At 41.9% G+C, this 23485-nt stretch overlaps 1 protein-coding gene across 8 annotated transcripts in view; it reads left to right on the top strand.

Annotated features, from left to right (window-relative positions):
* NBEA (neurobeachin) overlaps positions 1-23485 on the top strand; it is a 581951-nt gene that overhangs the window by 474568 nt on the left and 83898 nt on the right. For all 8 annotated transcript variants that reach the window (XM_060234688.1, XM_060234693.1, XM_060234692.1 and 5 more), the window contains one exon: positions 419-571. In XM_060234688.1, coding sequence (XP_060090671.1) covers positions 419-571 — 153 coding nt within the window. The remainder of the gene's footprint in view (positions 1-418; positions 572-23485) is intronic.

Raw genomic sequence — 23485 nt, 5'->3', positions numbered from 1 at the left:
GCAAATATATGCTTGATTCCACTGATCATCTCTGTTGTCTTTGGCCTGCAGGTCAAATAGCACCTCATCTCTAATTCAGCTACTGCAGAGTGTAAGTGTTATAAACTGTTAACTTGGATGGGAAGTGGAATTTCTCTGTCACACTTTCCCTGTAAATTGTGAATCAACAGGCCAATTTTTCTATGAAAGAGGACAATGTGCATTTATTACTATGCAAATATTACTTGCTTAAAAACAGACACAACAGAAACAATCTTTTAAGCAATATGCTATCTTAGTTTCCACTGAAAATGTAAACATAAGTGCTTTAAACAAACCCCTGTTTACAAAAATAGCAAAGTAATGAGTTTCAGAAATAGTACCAGCTAAGGTAATTAAGCAATGTGATTAGTAATAAAATCTGCTTCTTCCACTACAGGAATTAATTCCAGAGTTTTACTACCTACCAGAAATGTTTGTCAACAGTAATGGATACAGTCTAGGAGTCCGAGAAGATGACGTTGTTGTGAATGATGTTGAGCTTCCCCCTTGGGCAAAGAAGCCTGAAGACTTTGTGCGGATCAACAGGATGGTAAGAGGCATAGCAGTTAAGCTTGAGTAACGAGTTCAGTGATTTCATATGTATCACTGTCATTTCTGCAGGGCTAGGTTTGAAATGCATAGAACAAAAAGCGGATGAAAGGTAGTGGCATCCAGACAATATTTTACTGAGAATTGCTTGATAGATTTGTAATGGGTTTTTTTTATTTATACCAATAACTGCCTGGATAGTATTTTACTGGGTGCCTCACATTCAACAATACAAATTCACAGGAAGAATGGGGTATTAGTAGAATAAGTTATGTAAATTCAGTTATTTGCTTCCTAATTAGAAGGATTTTGAATAAGAGTGACCTGGATAAGAACTCCCCCCCCCCCACCATGACTTCAAAACTGGTTTGAGGAGTTGTGTTCACCAGTGTAACAAAGTGTACATCAGTGTGTGACTATGTGACAAAAAGTACAATGCAGATGATGTGCAGCATTTGCCCCACAGCGTGGTAGGTGGACTGAGTGGTGGACCCAGGTTGTATTGACTGTAGCCACAGCTTTGCTGTACTTATTTTTGCAACTTGTGTCCACATATATTCCATCCAGAGTGCTGGCATATCCTCTCTCTCTGACTTGTTACAAAAGGCAAAATCAGATAGGCTGACTGTACACAATGCATTCCCTGTAGTTTAATGGGGAAAGCAAAAAACTGGGCACAAAAATGTAAGATGGTTACAGTCTTTAGGGGAGCATTTTCGGTCTGCCCAGAGTCCCTTTTGCACTAGAAATGTTCACTAGCACATTTCAGCACAGCTATAGCATTAAATGTCCAATCATCAAAATGGTAAGGAATTTCCTGAAACACAAACAGGAATAATAAGATCTTGTAGGGAATACTGTCCTTTCCCAGGAATTAATTTACTGTACTTGGGATATAGTATGTTTTACTAGTTACTGTTCTCAAAGATGGTACACTGCTAACTAGCAAGGTTGCTGAATTTTATCTCTACTGCTCTTCAAATTTAAAACTACAAAGTTGGCACACACATATGCATTCTTTAGAATTTGTGGGTATTAGTGTTTAATAAGAATATTTAGATGTGCTCATTAAGTTTCATTTCCCACAATCCAGAGCTGCTTTATCTCTGCATAAATCAACACACTTGAGAGAGTCTTCACAATTTGTCCAGCAGTGCAATCCTTAATACATATTATCTTTGATAAAATAAAGTGCTCTATTAAGTAACTTTATGTCAATGCAAGATATTCATATAAGTATTACATGTTAATGGTTGTTTTTAAGATGCAGGCTCTCCACCAAGCAGAACCATAGTAATTTCATAAGGCATGCAACATGTTTTTTTACGATCTGCAACACTGTAAGAACAAGAGCAAGGAAGCAAGATGGGTCTTTCTTGATGCTGCTCTACATGTTCAGAAGCGTTTTGCATGATGCTGAGGTGCCAGGATCACTTTACACAAACCCTGGAAGCACTGCTACTGACATTGGATAGCAGACTGTAGTATCAGGCTAATAACCCCTGGCCCAAGACCACTGAATAAACTTTATTTCTGAGGCGCAGCTTGAACCTGGCTATGCAAGACAGAAACTCATCCCTCTGTCCTTTGCTCCATAACACATACTTAATGTCCATCTCAATAGCATTTATAGCTAATAGCTAATAGCCCTGTAAGTACCACTGATTTTGGCACTACCTAATTTTCACAGAAATTAAGTCTTCAGACCTTTACTTCATTGGCTGGGAAGTTTGTAATGCAGTAATCAATACTATATTCATAGGTGGTACCATAAATTTATACTGACAATCTAATACAGGTAATGGCAATATTTCCATTCCTGAGTACAACCAGATACTGAACTATTGAGCTTGTGTTGCAAATTGCAGCTGGAGCAGGTTTTTGCTTTTTAATTTTTAAAGAGTTGAGCATTTTATGTGAGGTTGAAAAGAGCTTTCATATGTGACAAGAGCATTTTAATGTTTGTCTGATTCTTCAGACTGCTGTAGCTGCACTTCTGTTGTGTTTGTGCTGTAGGAAAAGTACCTTGGGAGGTTTTTTAAAAAAATTGCTGCTTCATTTGGTGACTACATCTTTGAATTAATTGAGCTTTTATGACCTCTTACAAAGTTGTATTTCCAATCAAAGTTTGATGACAAAAGTTGCATATTTTTTGTGCCCTCTGGAAGGTGTGTGTATCTCTGGAAGGTGTGTGTAATCTCTCAGCCCAGTTCCAGACAGTATCAAAACCTGATTAAGAGGAAAATATATGGATTTGGTATAAGACACTTTTCTTGCCTGTGTGCTCTAGTTTTATTTAAAAATAGACCACCACTTTGTTTTATGAAGGGGAGGGGGTGTTGCTGGCCTTTTTTCCTCTAATGAACATTACAGGAGCTGGACAGGGGAGGAAAAAGGTAAATTACATTGGTGAAAAATCATGGCTGTTGTTATATGTAACTGCAAACCCTGAGAGATCTCCAGATCCTCAGAGAAATGATATGATCCTTCTTCATCAATGATTTCTCATTTCTTGACTGGCTTGGTGTGTAATTACTGCTGGAGGATAAAAGCTTCTGTTGTTACTCCTCCATCCATATAGCAAGTAAATTGTCATCATGTAAGAAACCTTTGTCCTAACCCACCCAACCCCAGTCTCTGCAGCCCCACATACCTGCCATCAAAGGAGCACAAAGGCTTGCAAGCAAGCAAGACCAGGGAGCTGCCCATCAGTGAAAGGTAACCTAAAACTGGACAAGACTCAAGAACTTGTTTGTTGAGCTGTAGAATGGTTGTCCAAAAGGTCGCTGGAACTGTCAAGCTAGTTCCAGGTAGCAACTGAGAAATTTTAATGTAATACATGACACAATCAATTCCTGCTTGTGACATGATCCTGGAACCACTTATTTCAGCACCTCATATTAGATGGGAGACATCATATTGCCAGGCAAGCTCTTCACCATTTCAGAATAGTGCCCATCTGAGTTGCAATTGCGATTGTTCTTGGGAGTCAGGGGATGATTCTCAGGGGTTCAGTAGCATGCAAGGAGCACAGGTATGGCTCAAGAACAGCATATCAGGGTCTATGGATTCAGCAGGGTCTTCTTCCAAAGTGGCTTATATCAATAAAAATATAGGCCCTGCCCTTAGGCTTATCATTTAGAAAAGATAAAACACACAAGGGAAGAGGAGTGGAGGGGCAAAGGTAGAAGAAGGAGAGCAGTGTAATACATACTTAACAGTGTGGTTCTGGATGTCTCCTTATCAGTGGAGGCCCAGATCACAACTATTGCCAAGCTGGTGTTTTTTCAGCTATGCCAGGTAAAACAACTGCCCCCCTTCCTTTCTCACCTTGTCTTAGCCACAGTAATCCATGCAATGGTCACCTCTAGATTGGACTACTGTAACTCACTCTATTCTGGTCTACCCTTGAGACTGATCCAGAAACTCCAATTGGTCCAGAATATGGCAGTATGGATCCTGATTGGAACATCTCTGCACTGGCTTCTGGTGGAGTACAGTGTCAGGTTCAAGGTTTTGGTATTGACCTTTAAGACCTTGAGTGGTCAGGGACCCAAGTATCTTCAGGACCATCTCCTCTGGTATGTTCCCTGAAGAGTGTTATGCTCTACAATCTACTGGTGATCCCAAGCCCAAAAGAAGTGCATCTGTCCTACCTGGTGGAACTCTGCCAAATGACATCCATGCCCTGCACTACCACAGTTCCACAAGGCTTGCAAGGCAAAGATGTTCTGTGATGCTTTTGGTTGAGAACAGCAATGGATACCATCCTACTGGCACTCCCTCCTTCTCCCCCACCTCTTCTTTTTTCTTTCCCTTTTCCACCTTCTTGTGGGGCAGTGATAAAATTTGGGATGTGAAATTATAATGATATCTATGGATTATTTAAATTGTTTTATTATTTATGAATGTTTTTATCATGTTTTTCATTACCTTGAGCCATGTGTATTCAGGGGTAGGGTAATCTATAAATAGAAACTATAAATACTAGGTCTGCAGTAGGCTTTCCCTAATCCTTCTAAGGAGATTCCCTCAGGCTCAGGGAGCTGGTGGGTGCTGTTAACTAAACACTATAAACTGCAGGCCTGCACATCCATCTTTATCCTTTCATAGTAGACAAAGTAGACAAGCTGCCATTTATGAGAAAGGAAGGGAGGCCTATATATCCTCATTCCAGCCTGTATAGTCCTGCTTGTCTACCAACTAGCAGAAGCAAAGCATGTGCCTCTGTTTTCCCCTATAGAAACTGTCTATTGATCAGGTATGTGACAAAGCAGAGTCCTGCCTGATCATGTATACTTGATTTGTATGTGCGTGTGTGTGTGTATACACATATATAAATCCAAAACCCCTTCCACAGCCACTGAGATAATGGAAACACTGCAAACAAATGCCAATCAACATGATCCTGAACTGCTTTGGTTTGATGATGTCCTTCTTAGGTGCACATCTGTCACAATTAGAATGTTCAAAAATTCAGCATTTTTTCTCAATTTGGATCTATTGGACCCCCAAAATATTAGTATTACCAAATATTCTTGAATTTCAGAACTGATATTGCACCGGTATTCAGGTATATATTCAGGAAACCTGATTTGGCTTCATTACACACTATGGGGACTTAAAACATTAAACTGAATGCTATACTGAAAATTTGGTGCCTCTACCTCAAGTTCACTCACTGCAGCACAACTCAGCAAGTTCAGAAGGCATTTGAAGTTTAAATGTCTTTAGTTCATTTGCTGAGTCATTCCACCAGAGCAGCACAACTGGGTGAGTTAACTCAGAAGGCATTTAAAGAGACCGTGATCTCTTTAAATACCTTCTAGCAATGCCCAAATAAAAGCCAAATAATATCAGTTTTTATTCAGGTGTGGCTATTTTTGATGGGGGTGGTGGTGGGGGGTGGGCTCCCTCTGGGAATCCTACCCCCCCAGGGAAAGTGCATGCGCAATACATAGCCTCTCCTCTCCCGGTGTAGTGAACGCCGCGTGGTCACTGTCTGGCTATGCCTGGCAGATGGTCACTGCAATGGCCTCTCCTGCATTACTGCATCCGTAGCAACACCTTCTCGCTGGTCCCCCCCGTTTTCACAGAGTTTGCTACGTCATGGTGCGACCGAATTGTCCGGCGGTATAACCGATGGGCAGGCTGGGCCCACCAACTTCGTCAGCCTAAGAGAAGGAAAACTCTAACATCAAACCCGGGCAGATAGAGCTCGTTAATGTAACACCTACCACCTGGAGGACTCACTGCCGGCGTCCCGGCTTACTGGGCCATGGCAGATGACCCCCAGGTGAAAGGGTGGAGCCAGTACCGCGCACACTGCGCTTCACCTAAAAAATTCCTCTGCGCAGGCCTGAAGGGCATATCCACACACACAACCCACAACGCATCAAGTCCTGCAGCGATAGGCAAGGGGCGAAACGGCAGGTGGAAGGTGCCACTGGAAGCCGCAGTCCCGATCCTGCATGTAGGCGGTTCAGGATATTGGTCGCCTGATGCTAACCCGGAGACGAAAGCATCTTTCGGCAGCACCCTGAACGACCAAGCAGCCTTATCTAGGGACAGCACTGCTTGCTCCACACGGAGAGGGGCCTAGAAAAGGTGGCCTAAACAAAGCTCGTCTCCCCCACCCCAGTTGGCTAGCCGCGGTCAACGGGCATCCTTACTTGCGGTCGAAAAATAACAACAAAGAAAAGGCATGCACCTGCCTCACAAAGTGTGCAAAGACTAAAGCTTGCGTGTTGGAACATCAGAACCATGCTTGACACAGTAGGCAGTGGTCGCCCTGAACGACGCTCTGCTCTAGTTGCCCACGAACTTCTCAGGTTGAATATCGACATAGCAGCTCTCAGTGAGGTCCGTTTCCCTGAGGAAGGTAGTCTTCAAGAACACGGTGCTGGCTATACCCTCTACTGGTCGGGTAAGTCAAAGGCTGAGAGCCGCCTTTCTGGCGTTGGCTTCATGGTCAGGAACTCCATTGCCTCCAAACTCGAAAACCTTCCAACAGGTCACTCAGATCGCATCATGTCCATGCGCCTCCCACTTCAAAACAAGCAGCATGCAACACTCTTCAGTGTGTATGCCCCAACCCTTCAAGCAGATCCTGCAGAAAAGAACAAGTTCTATGCTGATCTACGCAACCTCGTACGGAAGACCCCTACAGAGGACAAGGTGATCATCCTTGGCGACTTCAATGCCAGAGTAGGTAAAGACTCGGAAGCCTGGAAAGGAGTACTTGGCAAACACGGCATTGGCAACTGCAATGACAACGGGCGCCTCCTGCTAGAATTCTGCATGGAGCACCAGCTCACCATCACCAACACTATCTTCCAGCAGAAGAACAGTCTGAAGACAACCTGGATGCACCCACGGTCCAAGCATTGGCACCTTATCGACTACATTCTGGTGCGCCAGAGAGACCTTCGAGATGTCTTACACACCCGAGTAATGCCCAGCGCAGAATGTCATACGGATCATCGTCTTGTACGCTGCAATCTCCGTCTTCACTTTAAACCCACACCCAGGAGAGGAGGTATCCCTCGGAGGAAGTTTCAGGTTGGCAGCCTCCAGTCAGCCGAAGTTAAAGCTGCCTTCCAGGCAAAACTCCAGTCAAGAATTGAGGACCTCAGTTGCCCCACAGACCCTTCTCCAGAAGCACTCTGGGAACACCTAAAAACTACCGTCCTGCAGATCTCTGAAGAAGTCCTCGGGTTCTCCACAAGGAAGAACAAGGACTGGTTTGATGAGAACAATCAAGAGATCCAAGAATTACTGGCAAAAAAGAGATCTGCCTACCAAGCACATCTTGCTCAGCCCTCCTGTCCTGGGAAAAAAGCAACCTTTCGCGCTGCATGTAGCAACCTCCAGCGCAAGCTTCGAGACATTCAGAACGAGTGGTGGACCAAGCTTGCAGAGAGAACCCAGCTGTGTGCAGACACTGGTGATTTAAGAGGGTTCTACGAAGCCCTGAAGGCAGTATATGGTCCATCATATCAGGCTCAGAGTCCCTTGCATAGTGCAGACGGCCAAGTGCTCCTCACAGACAAGGCATCCATACTGAACCGGTGGTCGGAGTATTTTCAGGTTCTCTTCAGTGCCAACCGCGTAGTTCAAGATTCAGCAATCCACCTCACCCCACTTCAACCGGTGAAAACAGAGTTGGATGAGATCCCCACCCTAGAAGAGACTGTTAAAGCCATCAAGCAACTGAAAAGTGGCAAGGCAGCAGGAGTTGATGGAATTCCACCAGAGATCTGGAAGCATGGGGGCACAGTACTACATAGCTCACTTCACAAAGTACTTGTCACCTGCTGGGAACAAGGCAAATTACCACAGGACTTTCGCGATGCAATCATCATCACCCTATACAAGAACAAAGGGGAAAAGTCAGACTGCTCCAACTACCGGGGGATAACCCTGCTCTCCATCGCAGGCAAAATCCTTGCCAGAATACTCCTGAACAGACTGGTGCCCACCATTGCAGAAGAACTCCTCCCAGAGAGCCAGTGCGGCTTCAGAGCTAACAGGAGCACCACCGACATGGTATTTGTTCTCAGACAGCTCCAAGAGAAATGCAGGGAACAGAACAAGGGTCTGTATGTGACTTTTGTCGACCTTACCAAAGCTTTCGATACCGTTAGCAGGAAAGGCCTGTGGCAAATCTTGGAACGTTTAGGATGTCCCCCAAGGTTCCTCAGCATGATCATCCAGCTACACGAAGACCAGCGAGGCCAAGTCAGACACTGCAACGACCTCTCGGAGCCCTTCCCAATAGGCACAGGTGTAAAGCAAGGCTGCGTTCTCGCGCCAACTCTCTTTACGATCTTCTTTAGCATGATGCTTCAAAGAGCCGCAGTAGATTTAGATGAGGACGATGGTGTCTACATCCGCTATCGCACCGATGGCAGCCTGTTCAACCTGAGGCGACTAAAGGCACACTCCAAGACAATGGAAAAACTCATCCGAGAGCTACTGTTTGCTGATGATGCTGCACTCGTCTCCCACTCGGTATCAGCTCTGCAGCATATGACGTCCTGCTTTGCAGAGGCTGCCAAGCTATTCGGCCTAGAAGTTAGTCTGAAGAAGACAGAAGTTCTCCACCAGCCTGCACCCCAGGAAGATTATCACCCTCCCTGCATCACTGTGGGTGAATCAGTTCTGAAGACAGTCCAGCAGTTCAGCTACCTGGGGTGCATCATCTCCTCAGATGCCAAGATCGACAAGGAGATTGACAACAGGCTGGCAAAGGCAAACCGTGCATTTGGCCGACTGCACAAAAGAGTGTGGAGCAACAAGCATCTGAAAAAAGGCACAAAGATCAATGCTTACAAAGCGGTTGTGATGACAACCCTCATCTATGGCTCCGAATCGTGGGTTTTATACCGTCATCACCTGCGACTCCTTGAGCGCTTTCATCAGCGCTGCCTTCGCACCATCCTCAACATCCACTGGAGTGACTTTGTGACCAACACTGAAGTCCTCAAGCGGGCAGAGGTTACCAGCATCGAGGCACTGCTGTTGAAGACGCAGCTGCGCTGGGCAGGGCATATTTCTAGGATGGAAAACCACCGCCTTCCAAAGATTGCTCTGTATGGCGAACTCTCCACCGGCCATCGAAATAGAGGGGCACCAAAGAAGAGGTACAAGGACTCCTTGAAGAAATCCCTTAGCACCTGTCACATCAACCATCACCAGTGGTCTGACCTAGCCTCAGATCGCAAAGCATGGAGGCACACCATCCACCAGGCTGTCTCTTCGTTTGAGAACACACGCATAGCTGGTCTTGAGGACAAAAGGAGATTGAGGAAGAATCGCACTGCTACAGGACCAACCCTAAATCAGACTTTTCCCTGCAGCCGCTGTGGCCGGACCTGCCTGTCCCACATTGGTCTTGTCAGCCACCAGCGAGCCTGCAGCAAACGTGGACTATTGCACCCTTCTTAAATCTTCGTTCGCGAAGCCAAGCCGAGAGAGGCTATTTTGATAGCTGAATCAAATTGTCTAATCTGTATTTGGCTAAATAAATTTATTCATTTGGCTCTGTATATACCAAGCACACATCCCTAGTCATGGTCTCCAGATGTTTATCTTGTTGCCTGGGAAAATAAATGTATATGTTAATCTGTCATAACAAAATCTAACAAAAGTCCAGTGACCCATCGAAGATGAACATTTATTTCAAAATGAGCTTTTGTGACCTGCAGCCCAAAGGCTCCAGACTAACTTTTAGATAGCTGATTTGTTCATTATTAAAATATACAGCCTTATTAAGCTGGCTGCTCTTCATTCACTATGTTCCCAGTGTCACCCATTTGGCCCTGCTATTTACATGTTTCACAATTCAATTTGAATTCATGTATGCTATAATTTAAAGCATTCAACTTTACAAGCCACAAGATCACTGTTTTCCCTTTGGATGTTTTGAGTATGCTCACTCTGCTCACATAACACTTTAACTGGCTTAAAATACTGTGACCAAAAATGTTCATACCAACTAGCCAAGCATAATGTTTGCTATTGTTACAACCAATAATAGTTACTGTTATTGTATTACTTATCCAATGGTGTTTGGGATATTACTTATTCATAACATTAATGCAATTGACCCATATTAAACCATTAAAAGTAGAAAGATGATGAAATATTCTGAAATTGTTTACTATATTTTACTATGTGGTTCCCTGCTGAACCTACAGTGCAGTTGCAACCCAATTACATTTGGATCTAGAAATGAAACCTTAATAACAGGCTAAATTCTTCATAGAGAACCTCTGTGATTTTTCAGACTGTATGTGAGGAATAGCAAGTGATGCAATTACTGACTCAGTACAACTCTCCATAAATTAATGATGTGTATCCCAGGACATAATAAATCTTTTACCTGCAACCTGTTTATACATTCATGGGGTTTTTATAGATAGCAGAAACACTTCAATCACTGTATGATAAATGACCCCCATCTAATTTAGGATTAACCAGGTATTTGACACATTGCTGTCAACTAAATAGATAGGTAGATATTTTTGTGTTTTAGAAATACACACAGAGACATAACTTTTTATTACATGAAATTCCTGCAAAAATTGATCTAATTAGAAAACCTTGGGAAGTGATTAAATCAGGTAACTTTTAGGAGATGTTTCAATAGATTCTAAGAACATTCAATTTATATGCCAGTGGTTGTTGGCCTACTTTAATTTATCCATAGCTAGCTAGACTGATTACTACTGACATTCCCATGAAACATTAACAAAGCATTGTGTTCAATGCTAACATGATTAGGGTCTGACCTCAGTGATGTCACAGAGGACAGAAGCCATAAGTGTCCCTGCTAACATTACCCTAATGCTGGGTTCATCAATCATAATCTACCACTTTACAGAAAAAATGGGGAGGGGAAGACTTCCCCAGATGTGACTTCATAGTCTTACTGAGCTTTTTGATCCCAGAGGACCTGTGGTGGTCCCGAGTGCCAGAAATAGAACACATTCAGCCTACAAGCCAAGCATGTTAAAATTGAGTCAAGAAACTGTAGTGTGAAACACTGTAGCACAGACTATACAGTAAAGCATTGTGTAATTTGAAGATGTGTTCTCCCATAGTCCAAAATGAACTATAATCATAATTCCATTAGTAAAGCATACATAGTGCAGTACATTATGAATTATACTACTGAGCAAAATATACTGTATAAATAAAATTTCAGATTCAGAAAATATCTTAACATACTGTATCATTTTACTTTTTAATAGGCAAGTGTGGTGTAATCTGCAGATACTTAAATCTGTGGATCTGGACCACACTGACATAAACTAGATAATTCTGCAAACTTGGGACCCCTCTCCCCCCCAGAGAAAAATCTAAAACAAAAAAATTACACTGGGGGGGGAAGGGTTAAATCTCGATTAAAAAAAACTGTTTTCTGCTCATGGGGCATACAACACACTGACTTCCTGCTCTTCCATCAGGCCTGGCAGGGTTGCCAGGGGTGGGGGACTGTCTGGAAGCCCTGTTATGCCCAGTAAAATCACTGTTGATGGTAGGGTGGCTGGGAGCCACAGTGACCCTTGGAGTATGTCTAATGGTGGGTGGTGATAGCCAGGAGCCATGACAGGCTCAGCAGCATCACCTCTAATTGGGAGTGGGTAGCTCACAGTGGGCCCATCAAAAATCTGTACTAAAAAAATACATTGAAAAAAAATGAAAACAGAAGTGCCTCTAGCATTAAGAAATAGATGCCCTCTGTGGCCATTATTAGGGAATTACAATGGTTTCCCCAGCATCCAGGCTTAGTTTCTGTCAGTAAAACTGACAGGGGAGTGCTCTTTTGGACTTTGAGGGAGTACTCATTGGGGCTGCTCTCAGGGGCAACCCCTGCCCCAACAACACCTTCCCTGCTTCATTCTCCCTTCTCAGCAAGTAACCAACCTACCTTTTATCTGCTTCCCATTTTCAGCTGTATTTATTAGGGATGGGCACAAACTGGCTCATGAACTAAAGTTCATGACAAATTTTAGCTGGTTCATGGTTTCTGGCAGGTCAACCAGCATGATTTTTTCAAGTAGTTCATGGAGGTTCCTGCTGGTTTAGGAATGGATACATTTCCAGTCAGAATGTCTCTGCGGGTTCAGGAATGGATACATTTCCAGTCAGAATGTCTCTGCTCAAACAAAATGTTTACAAACTTCAGAGCAACAGGGGTGGAATTCTCCAGCCTTGAAAATACTATTGTCAGTTTCAAACTAGTCATGTCAGTTCCAAAAGGGCTCCCTTCCCTTTGCCCACCTTCCGTCATGTTCAGCTCCCAGTTTGTAGTGTTAAGATTGGTAGACTCTAATCTAAAGAACTGGGTTTGATTCCTCACTCCTCCACAGCCAGTTGGGTGACCCTGTGTCAGCCACAGTTCTCTCAGCGCTATTCTATCAAGAGCAGCACTCAGAGCTCTTCACCCTTCCTACCTCACAGGGTGTCTGTTATGGAGAGAGGAAAGGAAGGAGATTGCAAGCTACTCTCAGACTCCAAGTAAAGGGTGAAGTATAAATTCAACTCTTCCTCCTCCTCTTCCCATTTTTTTTGCACAGAACTTGCAAAATCCCAGCCCCCCTGCTTGGATTTGTGACTATGGTTTGAGATCAGTCCTTTTAGCTTGTAATGCAGTGGCACTGGGTTCTGCTGGGTACTCTGTGATTTCACCGGTACTGCTGGGCACTCTATACATTTTACTGGTTCTGCTGGGCTTGCAAAAATGCCCCCCTTCAGTTTCTACTGCAGAGATTTTCTGGTTTGACTTTAGTCCTGTAGGGTCTCCACTGCCACAATGGCACTGGTTCTGCTGGTCACATTGCACTGGTTCTGCTGGGCTTGAGAAATGCTCCCCACCTTCAGTGTCTTCTGCAGAGATTCTCAAGGACTTTGATTCTGTTCTTCTGGGCTTCTATTGATCTTGATTTTTTTGATGGTAAGCAGTGGAGGAGGGAGCACCTTCTTTGGGGGGCTGTAACCCCATAAATCCAATTCCTTACCAAACTTAGAAGGCAGGTAAAGGAGAGTCAGCTGGAGATCCCCTATGAGTTTGGTGTCTCTAGCATGTAAGTTGATGTTCTATCACATCATGAAACAAACTAGCTCTTAAAAGTTTGTGGCTCACGAACTGGGCACACCAAGCACCATGAACCAAAAAACCTGCATTTTCATAGTTCCTGCCTTTCCCTAATATTTATTAATTATTTCATTAATGCCCCACCTTTCTACACAGTGGGAATCAAAACAATTTATGTATTTCTCCTTTTACATTTTGTCCTCACAAGAAGTTTGTGAGGTAGATTAGGCAGAAAGTTGGGCTAGCTTTGCCTCATTGGAACACATACTATAAGGCGTGCTGTTTAGTATGGTTAACAGACTGGTTTGCACTGGAAAATAAAAGGTTATTGGTACTGGAAGGTGTAGGTTTGGTTAGAGGCTGGCACTCTTATTTGTGGTACCAGCCTCCAACAAGGAATAATATCTTTCTCAGACATGAGGTAAGAAAATCGCTATATAAAGTATGGAATGAAGTGAAAAATATGATTTATTCAAATATACCCTCTTGGCTATCACCAGTAGAAGCTTCTAGCCAACCCAATTTATATTGTTGGGAAAATAATTACAATTACTGACACCTACTAGACAAAGAGAATAACCTAAAACTGGACAATAATGTGAAATTGGATTGGTGGCTGAAGAACCAAGTTAAATCTAAGTATCAATTAGAGAAGGAAATAGGATTTGTTAAAAAACCAAATGAATTTGACATGATAATTTGTGACAATCAGAAACTTATTTCTAAAATCTATAATTGGCTCTTACAAATTAAAATGCAAAATGAAGTTGTTAAAGAAAGCTGGATAAAATGGTTAAAGGATTTTGGATATAGTATTGAGATGGAAGAATGGGAAAAAATTTGGAATCAAAACTTAAAATTAACCAAATCAGCAGTGTTTAAAGAAAAAATATATAAGATGATGTATCGATGGTACTTAACACCTGAAAGATTAAGTAAAATATACCCTAAGTACTCAAACAAATGCTGGAAATGCAGGAAAGCAAAGGGGTCCCTCTACCACATTTGGTGGCAGTGTGAATATGCAAAAAAATATTGGGCCCAAATTAATTTCTGGGCACAAAAAATATTAAGAATAAGGCTTCAACATACTCCGGAATTATATTTGTTGAATGTGTGCAAAGGGAGTTTATCCAGACAAGAAAAAAAAACTGTTGTTGTACATAATAACTGTCGCAAGAATTTTGTACACGAAATACTGGAAAGTCTCTAAATTACCGGACAGAGATGAATTTTTACAAAAATTATTTGAAGCAGCTGAGATGGACACATTAACTGTAAGATTAAGAGGAGGTAATCTACAAGATTGTAGGAAGACTTGGGACTATTTGTATGTATGGATAAAAAGCATGGGATTTACTATGAGAAAGTCGGAATTGTGTTATGGTGAAGCCCCTTAAGCTCCTTGGTTTGGAGGGATGGGTGGTGGGTCGAGTATGTTTGTGTATAGTTTATGTTTAGTTTTCTTTGTATATGGAATTGTTAAATAAAGGATTTTAAATCTAAAAAAAAGTAGGCAGAAAGTTTGTGACTGGCTGAAGCTCACCAAGTGATTTTCCATGGCAGACCTGGATCTCCCAGACCTAGTCTAAAGCTTTAACTGTTACACAACACTGACTTTCATAGGATGGCTGCTTTTGAACAGTAGCAAGCAGCCAGGTCTAGGTAAAGTCATGCAGGTCAGGTGATATCAAGTCACCAGGCCTGGCCCTGACCGATCCTCCCTCAAAGGCCAAAACAGCCCTGGAAAGGACCCTGCCCCCAACCCCTGTCTTCTGCTGACAGAAATCAAGCCTGGAACGCTGGCAAAACTACTGTGATTGCCTAGCAAAGACCACTGAAAGCATCCATTTCTTCAAGCTACAGGTTCTCCTTTTATCATATTTTGGAATTTTTTTTAGCGCCTACTTTTTTTTTTTTAAGAGTTCAGTTTTTCTGCAAACCTGTGGCATTTTTCAGATTTGTTGAAAGATCTGTCTTATCCATTCATAGCTCCAATCTCCAAATTTAAGTATCCTCAGATTTGACTGGGTTGAGAATTAGAATATACAAAAGGGACTGCACGGGGCAGCAGCAGTGACTGCAAGAGGAGGGCATATAGTTGTGCTTGGGCTGCTTGAGAATCATATCTCTGAACATGTGCAGAATACCATTCCTATTCTGAGTCCTTCAGACATGCTGCTCCATGGTGAATTCAACTTGTCTTGATGCTATCAGAAGACTTGAGCGGGGGGTGGGGGGGAGGAACCCTCTCACAGCAGCTGTTGTTATTGTTACTAAATGCCAGCTGCTAACTTATAATAATAAACTTAATAAAATACTACATAGGTTCTTTTTGGTCAGGGTGTTTCCAGGTCCCAAGTCTAGTACGTAAAAAGGCAAAACTTATAGAAAAATATATAAATTTCATTCACAAGATAAGAGGGAAAGAGAAACACAAAATGGGATGATAAAAAGCAATTAAAACAAACATACTGTGCACAAAGGAACACTAAACAAAAACCTTAGGCAATTTGCCTATCTCCCTACACTGGACTGTGTAGTAATTGGCTAATTTCCTAGACTAATACTTACTGATGCTTTTATGCTGTCAGGCCCACAACATCAGAGAGACATCTTGAAACTCCCATCCTCTTCAACCTGGTTGTGCTGATACCTTCTTCTAGATCTCCTGAAGAAGACTCCTGGCTTGGAAAAGTAAAAGCTCCTCCTTTTGTGGGCACCTAGTCTGATTTTATCCAGGCTGGCTGATTGGTCAGCCAGTCGCTGACAAGATCTAATTTAATAGCTGTCATCTAGCCTTTACTCTAGATGCTAACCTGTCAAGGCTAGATCTAAACAACCTATGTCACTTGTGGGCTGACTTCACAGGTGTAACCAGTTAGTTTCCACCTAAATTGGTTAAGTGCTTATTGCCTTTAACACAATGCTGGTGCAAATTCTGAAAGACTTGCAAACATATACAGACATTGAAAACACAAACACTTAGGTGTCTCTCAGTTTCTTGACAGATGCTTCTTCACACATTACCAAGTGATTTCATAGGCAGCTGCCACCAATCCTGCCCTCCTCTAATGCTGTCTTACACTTGGATTTTGCAAACACACATCCTCCACCTTCAGGCTTGACATTCCTAAAATGTGAAAGCTGCCTTTTCTCTGCATGCCTCCTTGGGAGAAGGGCCTGTTTTTCATCACTGAGCTTACTTCCAAGTAAACTCTTTCACTCCTCCCTGCCAGCTGCCCACCTGTAGTGCTGTTGTCTCAGTCTAGGAATTCCGTAGCCAAGGGGAGAGTTGGAGAGGGCAACTGAAGTGGAGGTGGACAATCACTTCCATCATTGGAGGTGAACAAGAGGGCAAAGAAGCTTCTTATACAGCCTGCAGTGCTGTCACCCTAATACACCCTTCCCAGGCTCCTGATCTTCTTCCCCTCTCTCACTGCAGTAGCAGTGTGTTTGGGTTTTTTTAAGCTCCTCTCTTTTGGGGAGGTTTAAGATTTCTGTGCAAATTTGGAGAAAAATCTCCCTTCTGTCAGTGTGACCTCAATCCATGGATATAGGTATCTGCACATTGGAGTCACAGTTGGGTATTAGAATATATGATGATGATGAGATACAGTATGTTTATTGTCAGAAGACACAATTCAACTAGGACAGGAGTCTCAAACTCATGAGGGACGGATCTGACATAAATGAGACCTTGTTGGCCTGGGCTATGTTGGGTTGGGCCAGGCCATATTGGGTTGGGCCATGTTGGACCAGGCCATGTATGTACCTATTTAAGATTAGGTAGCAGAGATATAAACTTTATGAAGGACACAGACACAATTAAATATTTTTTTAAAAAAACTTACAACATGTTTAAAATGTTAACTCATTGGTCTTAAAGGTGCTTTCTTTGTATCTCTCCCATGGGATCCAGGGAACTGGGCAAAGGAAGCTGTGGCTTTTTCCTTCCTTCCCCAGGGGACAGGGGAGGGAGAAGCCTCAGCCCGTAGAAGGAAGAGAGGCTTGGCTCAGTAGCTCTGCTGTGCGATTGAGAGAACCTGTAAAAACAAGCTTTACCTTCCCTCCTTCCTCCCCAAGGGAGGAGCCTCAGCCAATGGAGAAAACAGAGGTTTTACTCTGTAGCTCTTGTGTGATTGAGCAAGCCTTGCAAAGCAAGCTGTTATGCAGAAGGAGGCAAGAGATAGGGAGAAGGAAGCAGATGATAGCCAGTTGCTCAGGGGCCTGATAGGAACCCTCCAGGGACCTGACTTGGCCCCCAGGCCACATGTTTGACAAACCTGAACTAGGACATCAGCAGTATATGACGTTCACAGCATAGTATGCCCTGAACTTCAGATTTCTGTAATCCATTTCTGAGTCTTTAGTGCCAGGTCTATTGTAACTCAAAGAAAGGGGATCCGGGTAACTACCGACCCATCAGCTTGATGTCTATACTGTCAGCTCATGTTTCATTGAAGCTAACTCTGCTGTTTGAAATGTTTATTTACTGCTAACTAACCCTATGAATCTTTGCCTACTAACACTAGTGCCATTATAGAATGTGAAAGGGGGGGAAGGAAGAGATGATTGAGGTGCCAAAGGCCAGAGAGGTCTTTGAAGTGCAAAAATGCTCGGCCGCTTCTCAGGCGCCTGCTGGAGCCGAGCAAGGACACCACCGGGAGGAAGATACAGTTTGCATATGTGGGAGATAAGAGACGTGTGAACTGGGCACTTCCAAAAGACAGACTGCAACTTTATTATGAGAAGTGATTTAAAACCCCAATGCTTTGATGTACTTCCATAAATGCCAATACCTTTCTTTACTCGTTATCAGTTTCAAAGAACCTGTGTAGAGAGTAGCATTGTTGTAATCAATAAATGAAGCTTAGTTTTTGAACAAAGACAAGTCTGATCATTTTGAAATTTCAATGAACCCTTTGCTGACATATACCTGGAAAAGTTTTAGAACAAATCATCAGACAGTCGGTCCTGGCCCATTTAGAAAGAATGGATGTGATTACTAAAAGCCAGCATGGGTTTCTCAAGAACAAGTCATGTCACCTGATTTCTTTTTTTGAGAAAGTGACTACCTTGCTGGATCAGGGGAATCCTGTAGACATCGTTTATCTTGATTTCAGTAAGGCTTTTGATAAGGTTCCACATACTATCCTTGTTGACAAGTTGGTAAAATGTGGTTTGGATCCTGTTACCATTAGGTGGATCTGTAACTGGTTGACAGATCGCACCCAAAGAGTGCTTGTGAATGGTTCCTCATCCTCTTGGAGAGGAGTGACAAGTGGAGTGCTTCAAGGATCTGTCCTGGGACCTATTTTGTTCAACATCTTTATAAATGATTTCGATGAAGGAATAGAATAGATTCTGGCTCAAAATTCACTTTAGAACAGATCCTAACAGCCTTCTTGATTGTATGAAAAGAGACCCATATATCTCATCCTGGACAGCAGTGCTTATGTCCAAACGTAACCAGTTGGGGATAGAGGTTGATGATTTTTTTTTACTTCTGATGAGTCATATATCTTCAGATGGATTAAACTGAGACTGTGGGAGTTGGAGGAAACAAAATTATGGCCAACAGACCCTCATATTTGCTCCCCAGCTTCCTTAGGTCTTTTTGCTTTCTGTGACAAAATACCCCATTATCTATCAGACTTAACCATTCCAAGTCATCGCAGGGCATTTATATTGGCTAGATTAAATGCGTTTCCCTCCAAAGTTTTTCAAGGGATATATCATCGAGTCCGTTTAGGCGACAGACTTTGTTCCTGTGGAGCGAATATTCCTGACTCAATTCAGCATTTATTGCCTGATTGTTCCTTTTATCATAATCTCAGTAAAGATTTATTTTGCAAGCTTTCTTTCTCCCCAGATTTGTTTGTTCTGCCCCCCCTGTTATTATTTATTGAATGATACTGAGGGGGAGGTAAGCAAGACTGTGGCAAAATTTTTGGCTGACATCCTTAAATTTAAATCTGACCATGTATGAATGCATCTGTAAGCTCGGTTTCATTTTGATTTTATCTTCAATGTGTAAATTTTTATATTTTGTGTATTTTTATTTGCAACTGTTGTGCCATTAAAGGTTTGGTATGGGAATAGAGGAAATGCTTATTAAATTTGCCAATGGTACTAAATTGGGAGGGGTTACAAATACAGTAGAAGACAGAAACTTGTCAGGCTGGAAAACTGCGTTAAACCAATAAAATGAATTTTAACAGGGATAAATGTAAAGTTCTGCATTTAGGTAGGAAAAATTCAATGCATGGTTATAGGATGGGGGAGACTTGTCTTAGCAGTAGTATGTGCAAAAAGGATCTAGGGGTCTTAGCGGATAATACGCTGAACATGAGTCAACAGTGTGATGTGGTGGCTAAAAAGGCAAATGAATTTTCGGCTGTATCAACAGAGGTATAGTGTCCAGATCACATGATGTGATGGTATCGCTTTACTCTGCTCTGGTAAGACCTCACCTAGAGTATTGTGTTCAGTTTTGGGCACCACATTTTAAGAAGGATATAGACAAGCTGGAATGGGTCCAGGGAAGGGTGACGAAGATGGTGAGGGGTCTGGAGACCGAGTCCTATGAGGAAGAATTGGAGGAGCTGGGGATGTTAAGCCTGGAGAGGAGGCAGCTGAGAGGTGATATGATTACCATCTTCAAGTACTTTAAGGGCTGTCATATAGAAGATGGTGTGGAATTGTTTTCTGTGGCCCCAGAAGGTAGGACCAGAACCAATGGGTGGAAATTAAATCAAAAGAGTTTCCGGCTCAACATTAGGAAGAACTTCCTGACCATTTGATCAGTTCCTCAGTGGAACAGGCTTCCTCAGGAGGTGGTGGGCTCTGCTTCCTTTAAACAGGTTTTTAAACAGAGGCTAGATGGTCATCTGACAGCAATGAAGATCCTGTGAATTTAGGGGGAGGTGTTTGTGAGTGTCCTGCATTGTGCAGAGGGTTGGACCAGATGGCTCTGGAGGTCCCTTCCAACTCTATGATTCTTTGATTCTTTAGTTTACTTTAGTTTAGTTATATCCCGCCCTCCCTGCTGGAGCAGGCTCAGAGTGGCTAATTCTCAAAGGTCATAGAATGTGAAATTATGATGCAGTAACATAATTTAAAGATTGTTCATTGCAGAGATTTCTAAATTCCACACTTGATCATTAGAATTACGCTTGACCTAGAAAGGGTCATTTTATTAGTTATTAATATAAAGGTCATAATCAGTTTCACAACGTTGTGAAAGTAACGTCACCCCAGAGTCAGAAACGACTGGTGCTTGCACGGGGGACCTTTCCTTTTCCCCATAATCAGTATTCTGAGTTTAACTCAAAGAAATTGGCAGTAAATGTAGCTGTTTTAAAATTGGTGAGATGTTTTTCCATTGGCCAGCTCCTGACAATAGCTGCCACATTCTGACCATTGCACTATCCATGTTGTCTTGAAGGGCAGCCCAATGTAGAACACACTGTAGTAATCAAAAATTTCATCACTCCTCTTTTTAAAATGTCAAAAGCAGTTAGAAGAAACTATAAAACAGACCCTTATGTGTACATGTCAATGACAATGGGATCTGTTAGAGGTTGGAGAGCAATAGACCTAAGCAAAATCCAATGGTAGCTGTAGCCAAACTACAGATATACTTCTCAGAAGCGCAGAAGTTATTAAATATAATTGCTTAGTCTAATATATATATTCCAGGAAGCTATTTTAATGCATTTAGAAAACTGAGTTGATTATAATTTTCTTAATAGGGGAGCAGATTGTTTTCAGTATCTACTTTTCTTTACAGGTCTTTCATTGGTAGCATTATTTTCAAAATTTACCAGATTTTTTTAGCCCTGATACATATAGCCCAGGCAAGCCTAATCTTGTCAGATCTTAAAAGCTAAGCAGGGTTGACTCCAACAAGTACTTGGATGGGGAGACCTCCCTGGAATACCAGAGCCATAGGCAGGGGCAGGATTTATTCATCTAGTTCTCTAAATATCCTCCATGCCTCCAGTAGGTGACTTCCAGGTGTGCACACACACACACGCACATAAAAATACAAAAGAAAAACTTCCCAGATATTTTACACACTTGCATTTTTTTTACAAATAAAACTGAGACAGTTTTATTCTTGCATTCTAAATAATTCCCATCTGTAGCCTCAAGTGGCTTCATGTTCTGTGTATAGAATAGTTAATTAAATGCTTGAAATATTGAACAAAAAAGGCTGAGACAGAAATAAAACATAAGAGTTCAAAATCTTGGCTGTTCACCATCCACCTAGACTTCTTTGTTGTGATATTCATAACTAGATAATATTGGCAGAGCTGCTTAAAATTCTATATAAAAGTTTAAAGATTGTCTGTATAATATAGCAGTGTTTTCTTTACATATGCAACCAATCTGACTCCCCATATTTAAGTTTAGAAAGACAGTATGGAATAATTCAGTTTTTTAAAAACAAAATGTGATCTAGGAACAAAAGAGATTTCATCTTTTTTACCTGTTTTTTGGGCTACTTTTAGCTAGACGTCAGTTTGATGGATACTTTTTAAGATGCTCAATTATTTTGTGCAGTTTTTATGCTAATCGCTCCTTTCTAATATTGATAATTTGTTTTGCCGGTTTTTATTGTATTATCTTTAGTGAGCTCCTTTAAGAGCCTTCATATAAATTTGTTACAAAAATTAAAAAGCAGCAATCTTACATAATTATCCAGTATACTGGGTTTTTAAAGTGTGTAGTCTTAGTGATTCAATGGAATGTTTTGAACAAATATTCTCATGTACATTACATGCACAGCTATAGCATATCCATGGCTGCTTTTAAGGGACTGTATGGGATGGGAAGGTAAGAAGCCAGACCTTCAGCAATATGTTTTAGCTTTTATTTTAATTGTAAAGATGTACTAGATAGAAGTCAGTCAAAGAAATAAATTGATTAAGAGAACAATCCTAAAGAAAGGTGCATTCTTCCAAGCCTGCTGACCTGAGTGGACTGTTACAGTCCAATCCTATGCAAAGTTAAAAAAAAAAAAAGGGTAAAGGTAGACCCCTGTGCAAGCACCAGTCATTTTTTACTCTGGGGTGACGGAGCTTTCACAACGTTTTCACAGCAGACTTTTTACAGGGTGGTTTGCCATTGCCTTCCCCAGTCATCTGCACTTTCCCCCTAGCAAGCTGGGTACTTATTTTACCAAGCTCGGAAGGATGGAAGGCTGAGTCAATCTGGAGCCAGCTACCTGAACCAGCTTTCGCTGGGATCGAACTCAGGTTGTGAGCAAAGGGCTCCGTCTGCAGTACTGCAGCTTTACCACTCTGCGCCATGGGGCTCTTATTATACAAAGTTACTCTAGTCTAATTGATTTCAATGAGTTTAGCCTGTAGTAACTCTGCATAGGATTGCATCATTGTAAGGATTGTAAGACAGTCCTCTTCCGGTTGGCATATAACTGACTGGTACCTGAAAACCCCAAAGGAATAATATAATAATATAATAATAAATTTTATTTGTACCCCGCCCTCCCCTGCCGAAGCAGGCTCAGGGCGGCTAACAGTGCGGTGACCAATGGTGCACCAAGGTTGTAGGATAGCACATTGATAGATTGTTTTCTTGTTTTATTGTTTTAACTGCTGTAAACTATTTAATGTATTTTAATATTCATTAATCTTATTGTTAGAATTTTATGTTGTAAGCTGCCCTGAGCCCGCCTCGGTGGAGAGGGCGGGATATAAATCGAAAAAAATGAAAAATAAAAAAATGAAATCATTGGGGGGGATTATTGTTTTCCCCCCACATCTACAGAGGAATTCCATAATTCTAAATCCATTTTTCCCATTTTTGAATATGCATCAGGACGAATAGATGGAAATCTAATGTCTATTGTATAGGAGTAATACATAGTATTTTCAGATTGATAATTGAACCAGTCATGATTGCAGTATCTGGAGGTAAAATAAAACAAGGCTTTTAAAAAAATATTTCCCCAAGTTCATTTGGTGGGTTGTAAAAGTCAGAATTTGTATTATAATGTAAGCCAAAATGCCCTCAAAATGAGGTTGGGGAATTGTCAGGTGGGCACCTGGCTTAGTCAGGATCCTTTTACCTGTGAATACAGGATTCCACGTCCAGAAAGTAATGCTTAAAAATATTAGGGACTCTAAATAAGTAAAACAATTAAAATTTATTCAGAAAAATATAGGCTTTCATACAAGATAAAATACTCATAAAATCATACATACAGTCCTAAGAAAAATAGATAGAGAGATAGGGGAACACATGGGTAGACGAACAGGGTGATATTTACCGATCGTAGTC

Source organism: Heteronotia binoei, chromosome 3, assembly GCF_032191835.1.
Source record: "Heteronotia binoei isolate CCM8104 ecotype False Entrance Well chromosome 3, APGP_CSIRO_Hbin_v1, whole genome shotgun sequence".
Taxonomy (NCBI): Eukaryota; Metazoa; Chordata; class Lepidosauria; order Squamata; family Gekkonidae; genus Heteronotia; species Heteronotia binoei.
This window is presented reverse-complemented; position numbering and strand designations above follow the sequence as displayed.